General features: G+C 45.0%; 1 protein-coding gene across 5 annotated transcripts in view; it reads right to left on the bottom strand.

Annotated features, from left to right (window-relative positions):
* Nucleotides 1-9,189: 9,189 nt before the first annotated feature.
* Nucleotides 9,190-16,762, bottom strand: part of fgf13a (fibroblast growth factor 13a) — a 96,427-nt gene continuing 88,854 nt past the window's right edge. For all 5 annotated transcript variants that reach the window (XM_077578168.1, XM_077578165.1, XM_077578167.1 and 2 more), the window contains 2 exons: nucleotides 14,628-14,826; nucleotides 9,190-11,087 (listed from right to left, as the gene is read on the bottom strand). In XM_077578168.1, the coding sequence (XP_077434294.1) occupies nucleotides 10,936-11,087; nucleotides 14,628-14,826 (351 nt within the window). In that variant the 3' untranslated portion in view covers nucleotides 9,190-10,935. The remainder of the gene's footprint in view (nucleotides 11,088-14,627; nucleotides 14,827-16,762) is intronic.

Genomic DNA, 16,762 nt, shown 5'->3' on the forward strand with positions numbered 1-16,762 from the left:
CACGATAAAGCCCAATCAACTCCCCACAGAGCGGCCGGCTTTCTCACTGGATAATGACGAGGAAGGATGTGACACATGTAGGCGAGGGACAGCGCCTGCGTGTGTGTGTGTGCGTGTGCGCGTGTGTGCGTGCGTTCTTGGAAACCTGCGTGGCTCCATCTGCTGCTGTTCGCCAACCAGCTGCCAGCTGCCGCCGACCCAGCAACACCAGCCATGACTACTCTGCTGCCATGGCAACGCGCTGCCTTCCGCGGGCTGCCCAGAGTGACCCACCCGGCCCGGCTCCTCCGCATCTTCTTATTGGAGAAATATGTCAGGGAGGTTTTTTTTTTTTGTTTGTTTTGTTAGTTTTTTGTTTTTTTTTGCTGTACAGTGAATTCTTCCACCCTCTTAAGTTCACGAGCTGTGTTGCATGCACACTTTGTCCAGTTCTGTGCAATGCTGTGGACGCCATTTGCATAAATCATACGCATTCTATTTAGGACTGTGAATGCATCACTCACACTTACTAACATCTTAAGAAAAAATTTTTTGCCAAGACAATATTTTGTAGATGTCCTTGAATGTTCGTTATATTTCTGTTCTTTTAGTTGTTGTTGTTTTTTTTAAGTCAGAGCTGCTTAATGCAAAAGTAAGAAAACAACACATTTTTTTTCGGTCAGGCTGACTTTAATTTCAATCAGCCTTAATGGGGGAAGTCAACCTTAAACATTTGTTGACAATAATATGTTATACGTGACCTCACTAGTGTAAACAAGACATTCTGATTCATATGAAATTTTGTGGAATTACGAGCTATGTATCTCAAGGGGCGGCCATTTTGCCACTTGCCGTCGACTGAAGATGACATCACAGTTGCTCAGGCAACGACCAATCACAGCTCACCTGTTTCCTGAAGATGAGCTGTGATTGGTCGTGACCTGAGCAACTGTGATGTCATTTTCACTTGACAGCAAGTGACAAAATGGCCGCCTTCTGATATTGATAAAAAAGGCTGGATTTTGATTCATAAATCATATTCCACAAATGTCATATTAATCAGACGGTCATGATTAGACTAGTGAGGTCGCACATAACATGTGATTGTCATGAAATAGTTGAGCTTGGCTTGACTCTCAGTTGTTACGCTTCAAATTTGCAGTCATTTCTGTTTCGCATCCTGAGAAGGAACTCAAGAATCGTATCCGGTCTGCGATTGTGCTCACTTGTCGCTTGAGTCGTAATTGGCGTCTTGGCCAACCCCCCAAAAATGCTGCTAAGGTCATCCAAACTGAAATAAATCAGTAAACTGCCAAACTGCAAAATCCCTGAAATCAAATTGAATGTATTGGATGATTATTTTGACGACTATTTTAAAGCACAACCAACGAACCTTTTCTCCAGTTTAATAGCAAAAAGTTACAATGTGACGTGAGTAGACTTAAATCAGCTCAGACATGATTAATCAATCCCTGATATTATAAACACTCCAGCTTCCGTTAGCACTACTGACAGCAACACGACAAAGTTGCATTTAATGAGGCATAGTTGAAAACAAAAGGGAAGCCATTTTGCCTTCAAAGGGTCCTTAATTGACGTGAATGAGAAGCCGAAATGGCGCATATTTGTTTAGTTGTAATCCGTCATCGTAGGTAGCAACTGCCAACTGGCACACGCGAAAACGCTCTCACGTCGACAGGAACACTTGATAATACGTTTGTCAGTGATGTCACAGTGAGTTTGTCTCACGACAGATGCGCGAGCACTGCTGTTACTATTTTGCCCCAAAAAAATGAAAAGAAAAACTAGCCGCGGCGGCCAACATGAAGCCGCGGCAGCATTTCGCCGTCCAAAGTGTGACTCGGTGTCGAGTTGTGAGAAATCAAACTTAAATAAACACAAGGAAGAGCAAAACGACAACCAAACAAAACCTTACGTAAGCGGCATGGTCGCCGCCGGTACGTGTCGAATTCTCGGGCTGTTGTCCACAGCAAAAGATGTGATTTGAGACGAGATTGTGGGCATCAAGAAAACGAAGCAGCAAAAAGGAGACTGTGGACGAGAAAGATTACAGGAGTTAGCTCAAACCGGCATACGTCAATCCATTTATTTCCGACAGTCCTTCTTCTTATTAGGGTTGCTTTAGTTTTAGTTTCATCTTAATTGTGTGTTCATTTGAGAAGACGAAGTGACAATTGAGAGATTTCTTTGGAACGATTAAAGAAATAAGCGATTTTGAGGCAGATCAGAATTTCAAAATTAAAAACTACAATTATGATGGAAATCAAAGAGGGCCTATTCAATACATTCTCACCAAATTGAAATCACTAGTCAACCTTTGTCAACGTTGTCAATAATCCTTGCGGAAGACAGATTGCGCCAAATCTGATTCGTCGACGGGGGATGGCAATCTTGTCGCGTTGTGCTAGCATTTAGCAATAGCTAAAGTCATATCTTGGTTGGCAGTTCAACTGTGCTAAACAAGGCAATGCACTCACCATCATCCAACCTTTTCCGTTTGGTCCCGGCAGCTATTGGACGCTGGTATGATGAAAACAAGCACCCATGATTGGCACCGCAATACTTTCCTTGAAGACCAAAAAAAAAAAAAATGGACAGAAACAAGACAGCGGCTGAAACACTTAAAACTTTCAGCGTTGAAGAAAAACAGGTCTGTATTATTATCTGTATAATGAAGGTTGCCGTTGTGTGTGTCCCCGCCCCTTTAGAACAGCAACCGCTATGTAGGCTAACTAGTGAATACCCAATAAAAAGAGGAAGCCTGGCGAAGTGTGTCCAGAATGGAAATGCGATTTTTAATCTGGGTGCACTGGATCATCGTTTCAGTCCAGGTCAGCAGCAGACAATCCATTTTCTGGCAAACGTTCAAAAATGGTCTACAATCTAGTAACATTTGACACTCCCGCAGGTTTTCATGCGTCTCTGCGGGCCGCTGGCTTGATCCACGCCACTTTGAGAGCTGACAGAAAGCTGGGAAGAATATCGACATTGCGGTGCTGGAAGCCAAGTGCACTATTGGCCCTCGCCGCCATTCCCACTGTGGACGCGTGTGGGGATCCGCGGCCAAGGGTTCGACAGGGAGGCCGAGGTGTACGCAAGCGAAAACAATTTGCCACAACAGCGCCGGTCGTCGCACGGAGAAGAAAGACCACGGCGGAGAACACGGGCGGGCTCGGAGCCGCGGGCCGCCAGAAAGGGAACAATGGCAGAAAAACTGAGATAGCGGAGCGGAGCCGCCGGGGGAGTGAGAAGAAGCGCTGTGTAATTGTGTGGAAGCGCAAGGCGGGAGAGCGGCGGGATCGAGGGATGCGGGGAGTGAGGAAGCAGGAGAAAAAAAAAAAGACACAGTTGGAGAAAAGCAAGACATTAGATAAAGAAAATGATGACGCACAAACCGCTAAACCGGCTCATTAATTATTCAAAACAAACCACGCCCACCACACCTAAAACGGCTCCATGCCTCCTAAGAAGTGCCCGATTTTGGCGCTACGAGGTTTTGGCCGACGCCAACGAAACGAAAAATTTGGATCAACGGCCTCCGTTCAACCTTTGAGAAGCCACGCAGACATTTTGCAGGCGCAGATCAAGTTGTCATTTCTCGGGAGGTGATTATAAAATGCCTTCTACTTCCTGTTCCGGAGAGGCCGAGCTGCGGGCGTGAGCGGCGGCGGCGGATCAACAACTGGAGGCAAACGCTTCCCCCCCCCCCACGTTGAGCTTCACCTTAAAGCTGCCTGCTGCCTCGACGGGAGGCCAGAAAGCATTCGCGCTGCAGAGGCTTGATAAATAATTGATCCGGCCTCTGCTTGCCTCGTCTTCTTGCTTTCCATGCAAGCTGGCAGAGGTGAGTGCTGCTTGTCTGTGCCCCCCCCCGCACCCCCGCACCCGCACCCCCCACCCCCCATCCCTCCCCATCCCCTTACGTAAGCGACCTCATGCACCGCAGAGAGGCGAGAGTTGGGATTCCCTCCCGCTCGCGGAGAACAGATGGAAGGGAGCGGCGGTGGGAGCGAAGTGCTGCATTTCAGGGAGGAAAAACAGGTGATGGAAAAGCCAACCCGGAGTTTGCTTGGAAAATGTGCTAAGAGCAAAAAATTCACGAGCGTCGGAGTTGAGCGAGTGCGTGTCGACGTTGCAGTCTGCTAGCTAGGATGAGATGAAAAAAAAAAAAAGAGAAAAAAAAGCGTGCTGGGGAAACGAGTGGTTCCTCCAGCCCGGAGGGAACCGCTTGGCCGTGCGGCAACGTTTGCTGCATGAAGCAATTCCAGTTGGAAGCAACAAAACACGAGCACATTGAAGTGTTGTCGTGTTGCGTAACCGCGGCTGCTTCCGCGCCTCAAAGTTTTTTGCAATTCTCATGTGACGAAACACAATTTGTTCTTTCTTTCACATTGCTCGCTTTTCGCTAAAATGACGACAAATGACCTGGCGTTGAAATAACGTGACGAAAAAGTGAGTTGTCAAGCAAATCAAGAGTTTCGAATGGCTTCACAGTTCAGACGAATCAACGCCAGGCAAAACTCTTTTGATGGCTGACAGTGAAATCCAGAAAAGAACAAAGAACAAACAGATGCGTGACCTCTCGCTGAGGTCACGGTGGGAAATCACAGGATCAACGTGGACAAAGTCTTTGTGATCACACGACTGTTGTTTGAAACGCGGCCGACAAAGCGACGCGGACGCGCCGCGATCCTCACAACACTCACAGGAAGACCACAAGGCAGCTGCTGGTTCAGAAGATTTTGTAGGGCTGGGAAAAATAAAAAATAAAAAAAATAGAGTAATTGATATCAAATCGATTTTACTATTTCAAGCCTGATATCAATTCATAAAACCATGAATTATTTTAATATCTCGTTCCCATAAATTCATAAGAAAATAGAATTTTAAAGGCCCAAAAAAAATGTTTTAATATATATTGTGACTGTTTAAATGAATTTAAAAGTATTTTCTTACATTTAAGAAATACCTAAAGACAGTTTAGATAATAATTGAATTCGATTTTTTTTCATCTCATCCTTGCTGTTGTCAATGTTTGTGATTATGAAACGTGTTACTTTCATGAATAAACTAAATTGAACCAGTTACTACCTCTGCAAAATTTAAAGGAATTTTGGAATGTAATGTTTGTGGCGTTTTTATCATTTCCTTGATATTTAAAAATAATGAATGTTCCATAATTAATCATTATCGGATTGAATTCAATCGGGGAAAATTCGAAATCGAAATCAAACTGAACTCTTGTGAATTGAAATGGAATCGGTTGAGGAAATTAGAATTGATTCCCAGCCCTAATATGATGCTATCCAATTCTGTACTTGACTTCATTGTTTGAATATAATCAGTCGAAAGACGCCAGTGCGGTCGGTCAAGTCCAAAGAGGAAGAGCTTCAAGCTCTTTGCCTGCGACATTTAATAATCCTTCAGGGACGCACGCATGCATCATTAATGGGGCGGACGTCCTCTCACTCGCTCGGCAGATTTTTGCCTCCATTGGCCGCAGCGGGACGAACGGCCTCCTGTCGCGTGTTTGCACCATTTCATTCGTTCATGTAAAAATCAAACAATGACTTTCTTGTTCTGTTGGAAGATACGTTTGCTCATTTGAAGTAATCATTTTCTTATTTTACAGGGATGTGATTTGACCAAGGTGAAATTATCTGAAAATTTAGCCGGGGGTCTGGGGGCCGCTGGCACCCAGCTAGGTCCAGGGCCCCGGAGCTCATGGGTTTTCCGTGTTTTTAAGTACTTTCAATGCACTCACATGACAAAGAAATAGACAAAACAGCATAAATTTTCAATGTATATTGAACTATCCCATATAAAATGGCAGTTTTAGTCAACTCAAAATCAGTCACATTCAAAAACATTGGACTGCCTTTGCTTTTAAAAACTATCACTGAGAATATCATCATATCTAACTAATGTGATTACTAAGTTAACACATAAATAATGTTGAAGAGTTCAAATTTCATGAACAAATAATTGTATCATGACCAAATGAAAAGTAACTCATATTAGAGCATATCACAAATGTCTTTGTTATAGCAGAAGATGTTATCTGTCGGAGTCATGTGCATACACAATGAACTACTAAACCCCCCCCCCCCCAAAAAAAAAATCTAATTTTAGCGGAAAAATCACATCCCTGATTTTACTATATGTATATATATTTTTTAATTTTCTACTGTCCCTTTTGCAGTGCAATACTGCATGTGAGGTGAATTTTCCTCTTATTAATAACATACATGATCCAACACTTCACTAACACGTGAGGGGTGGATATGAATGATGTGTATACTGTAAGTCAGGATTTGGCAAATTAAGCCGAGGTGGCCATCTTCTTCCTGAGGAGATGTTTAAAAACAAAACTTTTTGGGGATGTCAAAATAGGACTTTTTTTTTAGACGGTATTTAAAATAATATTTTGGTTATGTAGCGCTTATGAAAAATGACACCCTTAGTAAAAATAGAAAAAAAGCAGAGGACTGGATTGTAATTACAAAAAGTCTGACACAAAAGCTACATTGAAACCTTTTCTTATCTGTTGACTAGCAGATAACGTTTTTGAAAAAAAAAAAAAGTTTCAGAGATGCTGGCGACCACCGTTAAGTGTTGCCACGTCGTCAACAAGGCCCTTTATACGGCTGGCTGCGTTTTGTTTTTAGCCGGCGACGTCAACGACGTCCAGACGAAACCACAGTTTGGCGAGTAGGAGAGAAGGCGCGTGTTCACATCCGTAATGAATTGGACTGTCGCCGCCTAACGAATGGCGCCTCGAACCGGGCAAAAGGAAATGAAGGATGAAGTAGCTCGTATCAGGGCAGATATTACAGCAGCCGATGAGTTCTGCCGTCTCTGCTGGCGATGGCCGTAATGAGGCCGTCCGTCTCCAAAGACCAAATTGATGCCTCCGCTGTCTCCAGGAGGGGGCGGGGCTACGCCGAGGATGTGCAAGGCTACGTTCCTACTCAATCATTATTATTTATTGAACGCGGAGGTGACGTCGTCAACGCCATTTGTTTGTGTCAAAAAATTTGAGACCACTGAAATTCAAATTTTTTTGTTAGATGTGTTTTGGTTCCAAAGAAAAACCCGTAACACATTTTTGCTGTGGATAATGGATTGAAAATGTAAAAAAATTGAAAAGTTTTGCTTTTCACCCTCTGAAAAATCTCAAAATTTACTTTTTAAATACCCTGTAAAGAGAACTTTTTTTTGGGTGGTTGAAAATAATTACTAAGGACTTTCCCCCAAAAAACAATGACAGAACATTTTAAACAAAGACTTTTGAGTCCCAATTCCACCTAAATGAATGGCTTCTTTGATTTTCTAATTTTTAGTTCCTGATTAAACAGTCACAAGAAAGTATAAGTCAAGTATCAGCCAATACGAAACGATCTCGTACTGAACTGTGACGACATAACATTAAACCGAAAATTAAACAGCAGAGGTCCTAGAATTGAACCCTGTGGAACACCATACGTTCCATTTATACATGTAAATTCATATTACACGCATTTTTTTGCTGGATATAGTAAAAAAGGGATTACAATAATGAAGAAATCACACGATGTACCATCACAACCACTACAAGTCAACATCACGAAACATTTGAGTCAGGTGTGCGTCTTCACCTATGCCAAAAACCTGCGACCGACTCGCCAATCGTCTGGTTCGATCGAACCCAGTTTAAAGAGGAGGCTTTAAGAAATGCTTTCACGTCTCAAACAAACAAGCTAGACGAAGTCGCGTCCATTTTTCCAGGTCGCGGCATTTGATTGACGGCATACGTTAAGTAACTGCAATGCTTTTCAATATCGTATTAAATATAAATATGCTGGGAACAGACGGATGCAACGTCTTTTTTGAAGGTACCAAAAAGCCTTTTGGAGTCGAACCGCTGCACTTTCCGTCCGCTTCCTTTTTTGCATCTCATCACGGCTGACATTTGGAGTGTCCGTCCACCCGAGGGGGCTCGTCACGAACAAAACCCCCAATTAGACAAAGTGCTGCTCACCGCGACAAGACGGAGCCGGCTGACCTTATTAACAAAACCTGACCTCCCTTACATTTCCCGCCTCGTCTTTGCGATGGCAAGTCACCTAAATTGCCGCCTTGAAACGAATCGCCCGTCTCCGTTTTTTTAAAAAAAAAATTTAAATAGACTTTCAAGTAGCACTCACGTGTAATTGTCATCATTATAATATTAGGCAGTGAGAAATGCGGTTGCTTGGAAACATTATTGCAATGTGTTGGAAAAGGGTTAGCTTACTTTTATTAGCACACAACACAAGGTCAGGCTTTGTCTTGGCTTGGGGGGCAAATAATCTTTTCCAGGGTCACACGGTTGCCATCATAAAAAGCCGGAGCAAGCGACAACGCGCGGGTGACGCTCGAGTCAGCATGCGTCAACTTTCAGTGTTTATTCCTCTTTCCTTCCCACGCGCTTCTCGTGCTAGGATGCGTTTTCTTGCGGAATAATAAACAATAATAAATAAATGTCCCGCAAAAGTCACAAGGATCCCAAGAACAAGCAACACGCGTGTCCAGTTGATCCTTTCATGCTAACTGTCGTGTGATGTCACGCGTCACGCTAATGATGCTAGTTCTGTATGACTTTGAGATGTTTTTTTTTGTTTTTGTTTTACAAAATTAGTTCGAAGTACCTCTGAGGCCGTTGTTTTTGTGTAAGTGTGTAATAGGAAATTATAAGAGACATCGACTATCACTACAAAATCCTTCAATAGAGCAAAAGTACAAGTGAGGAAAAAGGCACCCCGCTAATGCTAGGCTAGCTAGCGAAATCCCCAAACAACCGCCTCTACCAGTTCTGTCTGCAAGGTCACGAGGGCGTTTGAATGTGATTGGATGAACAAGCAAAGGGGGTGGAGCCTGAGCGAATTTGTTTTGCACACACCCAGTTGACAACTGAAAACAATAAACGACATCACCAATGAGTCAAAATCAACTCGATTATCAGCGGCGACTCAAAAAAGAAAAAGAAAAGTTGAACAATCCCAAGTCCTTCAAACTGAACAATAAAATTATTTTCATGACGAGTTTCAATCCAAGCTTGTCAAATCGCCCTCCGAATGAACACCGATCACAGTTGAAAGGTGCAACGCATGCGGCGTTTAAAAGGTCAGCAACTGGAAACAAATAAGAAACCGTGACACATTTTAAAAGTATATCTTAATATAAACTTTTTATTCAGTGCAGTTTTGTGTATACAACAAATAATAAACAACTGGAAGTCATCAGGCAGCCCGGACGTCTGCCTGCAAAATGTTGTTTAAGTTGATCCTGGTCGCTTGGAACACATCGTCCGACACGGGTTAATTACATACAGCCTACGTCATGCAGCTCGCGACCGGACGTCCCTTGACTCCGCCTCCTGCCATGCAACAGATAGAGTCACCCAATACACAATCCGCCTCCAGGGAAACCCACAACAGGAAGTCCCGCAAAAAGTAGGGACCAGAAAGAAGAAATGTGGAGCTTCAACGGACACAAAAAAGGTCCTTTTTTTTTTTGTACATCGTTATGTTTGTACGTGCCCTGTGCAAGAAGGGAAGAAGTCAATTTACGAAGCCCCGCCCCCACCCATTTTTTTCTTGAAATATACTTTTACAAATATGACATCCCTATAAAATGTTAAGCCACCTAAAAGTCCACAGTATTCTTTTTTGTTTTGTTTGTTTTAAATATAGAAAATATCATCACCACAACAAGTTACTCAAACATATAACGAGCATCCTGGGAAGTCAGAAGACGTTGACCAAAAAGGATGAGCGGGTGGCGTCATGACACGAGCACGGAGGAAAACAAACCACGAAGACGAGACACAGACTCGGTGACGGAACAAGAAGGGAACGAGGGGGGGGGGGGACGGACACACCGATTCGTCTTTTCGTACCTCGGCTGTCGAGCGGATCCTCTCAAAAAGCATCAAACACTACAGTTTGACTGACATCATCATTTCTTCTTGCCATGTTTGCACTAGTCCAGAAAAAAAAAGGAAGGGAGGGGGGAGGGGGGTATGGGGGGGGGGGGGGATTCCAGCTTTGCCTTCATACTGGCTTCGTCGGCTTAAAGGGACACTCCTTCAATTCAGTCTTTGGTTTGCTGGAATCCTTTCAACGGCGCGACCAGAAAACTGAACGATGGCGAGGGCGGGACGACAAGAGGTGACAAACAAAAACGGGTCAGTAAAACCAACAAAAAGTTCTTGGCTAATTGTGAAATTAGCAGAAAGAAGGGCAGCTGCGGCGTCTCTCAAAAAGGAAACAAAAAGGTTAAGCGCCTCCACGCCGGGACCTCACGGCGGGTCCGCTGAGCCAGCGCCGGCTCGCTTCGCCGCTCCGTCCGTCTCCCGGCATGTGCACGAGGACGCAAGGAGAGCTACGGTCTGGCCGGCGGTACCGGGTCGGGTCGGGCCCGGGGCCAGGGAGTTTATAGGCTTTGTATTCACAGAAGCGAGGATGAGACACCGATCGGGGCTTGTACGGGAACACCCGACGCACGCGCCCGCTCGTCCCCGAATGGCCGCTCGCCGCGTCTGACTGACGCACGAGCGCTTGTCGTCGACGTGAGCTCAGAAATGTTTTTGTGCACCGGAAAATAAGAACAAAAACAGATGAGCTAAGAGGCGAGGAAAGCGATCAGAAATTAGCCCCAAAGTGACGAGATTTGTGTTGCGAACGGTCGATGACGTCTTGCTATCAATGCTGTTGTGAAAGTGTCGGAAAGCGTGAGAAATGCCTCGAAGCGCGTGTGTGTGCGTGTGTTTTTCTTGGAGTTACTGACGGTGTTTGTGTGTGTTACGTTGCAGCACGTGCTGAAGCGCGGAAACGAGAGAAGGTCTGCTTGGACTGGCGCTCTGCTGGAGGTAAGGTTTTCAAGGTGGAGTCCGGCGGGGGTGGGGGGGCGGGGCTACGTCGACTCGTTCTGGCTCACAGCTTTGCCGCCGCCGCCGCCGCCGCCGTTCAGCATCGCCGAGGCGCTCCGACTCTTGGTGGGCGTGCCGCTGCCGGAGCGGGAGAATTCCGTGAGGTCGTGGAGGGACGGCTCTCGGTACATCGCCACTGCGGAAAGGAGGAGAAGACGGCCGGTCAGGAAACCGTTCGAGGAGGAATCGCGACGGTGCGTTGTCACGGGAACAGGAAGTAAGAAACGGGACAGAGGAAAGGGAAAAGGAATTTGGCGATACTCGGGAAAACAAAAGTTACGCTTCTATGAGTCTCGACTGACCACCAGAGAATTCTGTCATTCGGATTCCTCGTGTTCACATTAGAAGGATGTTAGGAAACGAACCTCTGCTGAGACGGGAACTCCTTTTTGTCTAGAGTTTGCATAACGAACTGCGAATGTACAAAAGGGCTTTAAATTTCGTCTTTGGCGGTCAGCAGGGATGAAATAGTTTGAAAGTTACGTCTATAACCGCGGTTCTACGAGAACCTGGATGACCTCCAGAGCGTCCCGTCTCTCACAATCCTCATGTTCACGCGAGAAGATTAGGTGGAACTTCTACCCAGCTCGGGTTATCCAGGGGTCACAGGTGACGTGACGATTTGGGTACGCATAACTTGAACTGCGCATCCACAAAAGGGAACTTGCATTGCTTTAAGCGCCACCTCCGGCAATCATGAAATCCATGAAATGGATGAAATAGATTGAAGTCGCACATATAAGTACGGTTCTATGAGTCCTGAATGACCACCAGAGCGTCCTGACGTTCGGAATCCTCGAGAAGATTCTGGCGGCACGGGCGCTTATACCTGTCTAAAGTCATCCTGGGGTCACAGGTGACGTGACGATTTGGGTACGCATAACTTGAACTGCGCATCCGCAAAAGGGGATATTCAGTTCTTTAAGATCCGCCTCCGTCAGCCAACAGGAAAAACACCGAACCAAAGTTCCGTATACGACTGCGGTTCTGAGTCCTGAATTACCGGCAGAGCGCTTTGTCACCCGGAATCCTCGTGTTCACGCGAGAAGGTTCCGTAAGAAACAAACCTCTGGCGACATCAGCGCTTATACCCGTCTTGAGTCCTTCAAATCTCCGGTGTGGACTCATTTCGGTGAGGAAGTGAAAACTTGAAGACTTTTTCTTAAGGAAACCCAAGCAATGTGACCAACATTCTCCCGCGTCCGCATCTTGATAACGCTTGCTGGAGCGACAGCAGGTCATTTTATGTGGTTTGATGATAAACACTAACCCTACCAGAACCAAAATCAAAACCATAACCTGAACCAACATCCTGACCCAGACTAAAAGCCTAACAAAAAAATAACCCAAACACCAATGCCAACTCTAAGTCAAATCCTAACGCCTTCTTCGGGTGTGCCGTGTCCCGGGCTTGGCCAGGGGGACCATGCACCGTCCCCCTGTGTGGCGCTGGGGGACTTGCACCCTGGCGGTAGGCATTGTGGGAAGTGTGATATGAGGAGTGTTCACTCTCGAACCTCAAGACGACCACGTCGCCCTTCATGGCAAACCATTCATTTCACTTCTCTAAACACAACCCGACTTCCAGCATTTGGAACCCCGGTTCCTGACCCTAATCTAAAATCGAACCCTAACCCCAAACTAAGTCCTTGGTCGAACCATCACCCGAGACAGTGTGCTGGCAACATATGTCACATGTGCCCACTGAAAGAAGTTAAAGGATAATCGAACAGTTGCTTTTTTGAAACATTTTTAAAAAAATATATCAAATTCTCATGAAAACAAGTTCTTATGATTCATACATGGAATCTTGTGTCAAAAGCAGAGCGACGGAGCTCATAAAGGCTCGTGCGCGAACGAGCTGCTGCCCGCCGGCTGCAAAGTGCTGAATCAAGACGTCACAACAGATCAAGTTGGCGCTGCACTTAAAAACAAATCCTGTATTCACAGCTCGCCATTACAAATTCAGCACTTGCATGTGCGCTGCCGCTGCTGTGCGGGCAACATTCGCCCCAATTTGCATCCCGGCAGCCATCTTGGAGACAAAAAAATCGCTGCACATCGAACGTCCGCAGTGTTTGCTTTCAGGATGTTGTCAGCTGCCTGGAATTTGAAGTTCGTCCCGGAGGGAGGACACGGCGGGAAGAGACGACGGATCCTCGGCACACTTCACTTAGCCCAGCATTTTTGGGTGAGAGCAGCGATCCCGACAACATTGTGTGAACACGTCGCAATGTATGCGTTGCACCGGGAGAAAAATGTTGATGGCGGCACGTCTCGTTAGCCATACAAGTTGTTTCCAATTTTTTTAAGCGAATTTACTGAAAATGCTCAAAACGGACTTGCGACTTCTGCCCGTTTCCAACTGTTCTTCTTTTGCAAATATTGAGCGGGGACTCCACCGCTGTAGGTGGCGCTATACACCGTAGAAATGTGATCCACCAGTAATTTCAAAGCAGAAGAAGACCAGGAAGCGACTACGCCGTGCGATGACGTCGTATGAATTTGCGTTTGTAATTGTTGGTAAACAAAAAGCGTTCCTTTGCTGTTTTCCATCGAAAATTACATTCATATTCGCTTCTTTAATTACTTCCAAAAAGATTTCTGTTTCATCGTTCCCTCAAAACATACCTTACTATATTGTCCGCCATTGCTTTGGGACTACAAACGTACGTGTGACAAAATTTGAATTTTCCTTTTTTTCCATACGCTTCATCCAGCCCCGCCAAGCAAATTTTAAGCCCTTTTTCAAATTTCTAGCGTTTCGATTCAGTTTTATTTTTGCATTTCTTGAAAATTTGAATAAAAATGGGTGGATGGAAAGCCAACTAATGATGGGGCAAAACAGCTCTAAATATCCCGCTATGTACCATTTTAAATGACAATAATAAACACATTGTTAACCGAATTATCTGATGCGCTTTCTTCCTTTGATGCAGCTCCAGCATTGAATCTCATTTGGAGGCGGAAGATGGCAAGCGCTCGAGGGCAACTTTATTGGTGCCCTGATACAGCCTGGCCACGGAATCTTTTTCAGCTCCTGCAACAATTTCTCTTTGTGAAAAGCTTAATGGCGAAAACAAGCACAAACTAATACCAAGTATATTTGTATTACACAGCCGGAAATAAACATTAGCTTGTTCTGGCGAAGATAAGACGAGATTGTTTTCCTGCAAATTTCGCATTTTGCGGCAAATGTGTCTCCCGCCGCTTCCACGCCTTCATCTCACCTCCGTGTGTGCCTTTTGCTCACGTCGACCTCCCCCAGCATAAAGCGAGGCAATCATGCCGTGGCCGTTGATCCTTAAGTGTATTTGAGACCCTCTGGATGGCCGGTTAAATGAAAGCGAAAAGCTATTACAGCCATCTGGAGGGGGGGGGGGGGGCGCACGGCTTCCCAATGGGAGGCCGACCGCAAGAGATGGACCAGAACCGGCAGCATCACAAAATCGTTTGCGCCTCAAAACAGCCATAGAACAAGTCAAGTGCTCGCTTGTGTTTGATTGATGACTTACTGGTTGATTTATGACCCCCCAGTTCTAAAAAAATCAACCAATACATTCCCTACTGTAGAATCTTCAAAATGGCCCAAAAGTCTTACAATTTGGCGTTGAAACAACAACTAAATGTATCAAGAAAAAATGCCGACGTTGCTCAGCCAAGAGGATTTTGTCACCTTTTAGAGGTTTTGGAAGGAAGTGGGCCGCCGGCTTGTTCTTCTTGACGTGGTTGCCCTTCATGATTTCTCCCTCCTTGTTCAGACCGAGGTACCAGCCCCGGCCCGACTGCTGCTGGCGGTAGATCATGGAGGAGTACGTCACGTAGTAGTTCTCAAACACCGACTCCTTGAATTTGCATTCCGGCGTGAAGTGTTCCTGGAGGGGGGGGGGGGGGGGAAAGCGGCGCAATTTAACAGCCCGTATAAGCACAAACAAGCGAAAAGCAATCAATGGGGAGTACACGTTGAATTGCGCAACGTGGCACAATGCACGAACGCATTTGCATTCAACCAGCGTCGATATTCATTGCATTTACTGCGGGGGAAAAGCACGTTGCAGCGCAGATAACACAAATGACACATACAGATGAGCATTCATAAAACATGCAGTCGAGATAATGACCACATTCTTATTTTGCTCCTGTTAATTATGCATGGCTGCCTCATTATGATTCAGGCTCACCGAATTTTACATTTTGCAGGATAGGATCGTTTATCTTCATTCGACATTTCCATGTCGCCGTTTAAAACCAAACATTCCTTTTCATATGTAAGTCTTCAAATGTATCCGAGTGCTGTTATTGCTTTAGATAATATTCTTCTTGGAATGAGGACAAAACTTTTCCCCAAATACAAAATTCTAAATGCAGGGATGTGATTTGACAAGTGAAATGATCTGAAAATTTAGCCGGGGGTCTGGGGGCCGCTGGCACCCAGCTAGATCCAGGGCAGTGCCCTGGTGGGGGGACAAGGGGGGCTGCGCCCCCCGGAGCTCATGGGTTTTCCGTGTTTTTAAGTACTTTCAATGCACTCACATGACAAAGAAATAGACAAAACAACAGCATAAATTTTCAATGTATATTGAACTATCCCATCTAAAATGGTAGTTTTAGTCAACTCAAAATCAGTCACATTCAAAAACATTGGACTGCCTTTGCTTTTAAAAACTATCACTGAGAATATCATCATATCTAACTCATGTGATTACTAAGTTAACACATAAATAATGTTGAAGAGTTCAAATTTCATGAACAAATAATTGTATCATGACCAAATGAAAAGTAACTCATATTAGAGCATACCACAAATGTCTTTGTTATAGCAGAAGATGTTATCTGTCGGAGTCATGTGCATACACAATGAACTACTAAAAAAAAAAAAAAAAAATCAGATTTTTTTTTTTTGGGGGGGGGGGGGGATAAAAAAAGCGGAATTCCGCGAATTAGCGGAAAAATCACAATCCTGTAAATGTGTTTTCTCCCTGGGAGCCAAAGACGAGGGCGTACGTACCCTTTGGAAAACATCAGCAGTTGGTTAAGGGCCCGAGATTGCCCCTAAATCTAAAAAAAGAATCTCAATCTAAACTTCTGTTTAAAGAAATGATTTATTTTTTGGGCTTTTTGCTTTTTGCTAAGAAACCACGCGTCTGCCTGAGGATGAGAAAAAAACTTAAAAAGAACCAAGTTTGGGGAAAAGACAAATTGTGATCACCAAATGATTCCCGAGCGCGGCTCCTGCTGCTGCTCACCGCTCCCTCGGGGGATGGGTCAAAATGCGGAGAAAGAATTTTGCCGCACTTAGGTGTGTGTGTGACAATCGGTGGTACTTTAAATTGTGATTACACAACGAAGCAAATAAAATGATTTGTAACAAGAAGCGAGAGACAGAAATACAGTAGAAAGATTGTTTTTTTTCCCAGGTTGGTTTCACGCCTTGCAAAGCACAAAACAAACAATACACTTCTCTGACTTGTTTAATCTGGTTTTAGCGTGCACTCTTGGGAGGAGAAACACATTTGCGCAGTATGGCGCCCGCCAAAATCCAGCTCCTGGAGTACCTTGCAGCAACAAAACTCAACATTTCTTTTTTGTTTTTGTTTGACTGATGCTTTCACTGCGTGAGCGTTGCCAAGCACAAGCGGCATCGCACTCCCCAAAGCAGGCCGCTTCGCGATTTACAAGCACGGCGAGTATAAAAGTGGCACTAAGGAGGGCGTATTAACAACACCGCCATCGTACTGCCGCCTCCGAGATCTCTGAGAGGAGCGAAGCAAAAAAGGATCAAGTCGTCTACTGTCACTTTGCATTTTGAGG

The sequence above is a fragment of the Vanacampus margaritifer genome, chromosome 10, assembly GCF_051991255.1.
Source record: "Vanacampus margaritifer isolate UIUO_Vmar chromosome 10, RoL_Vmar_1.0, whole genome shotgun sequence".
NCBI lineage: Eukaryota > Metazoa > Chordata > Actinopteri > Syngnathiformes > Syngnathidae > Vanacampus > Vanacampus margaritifer.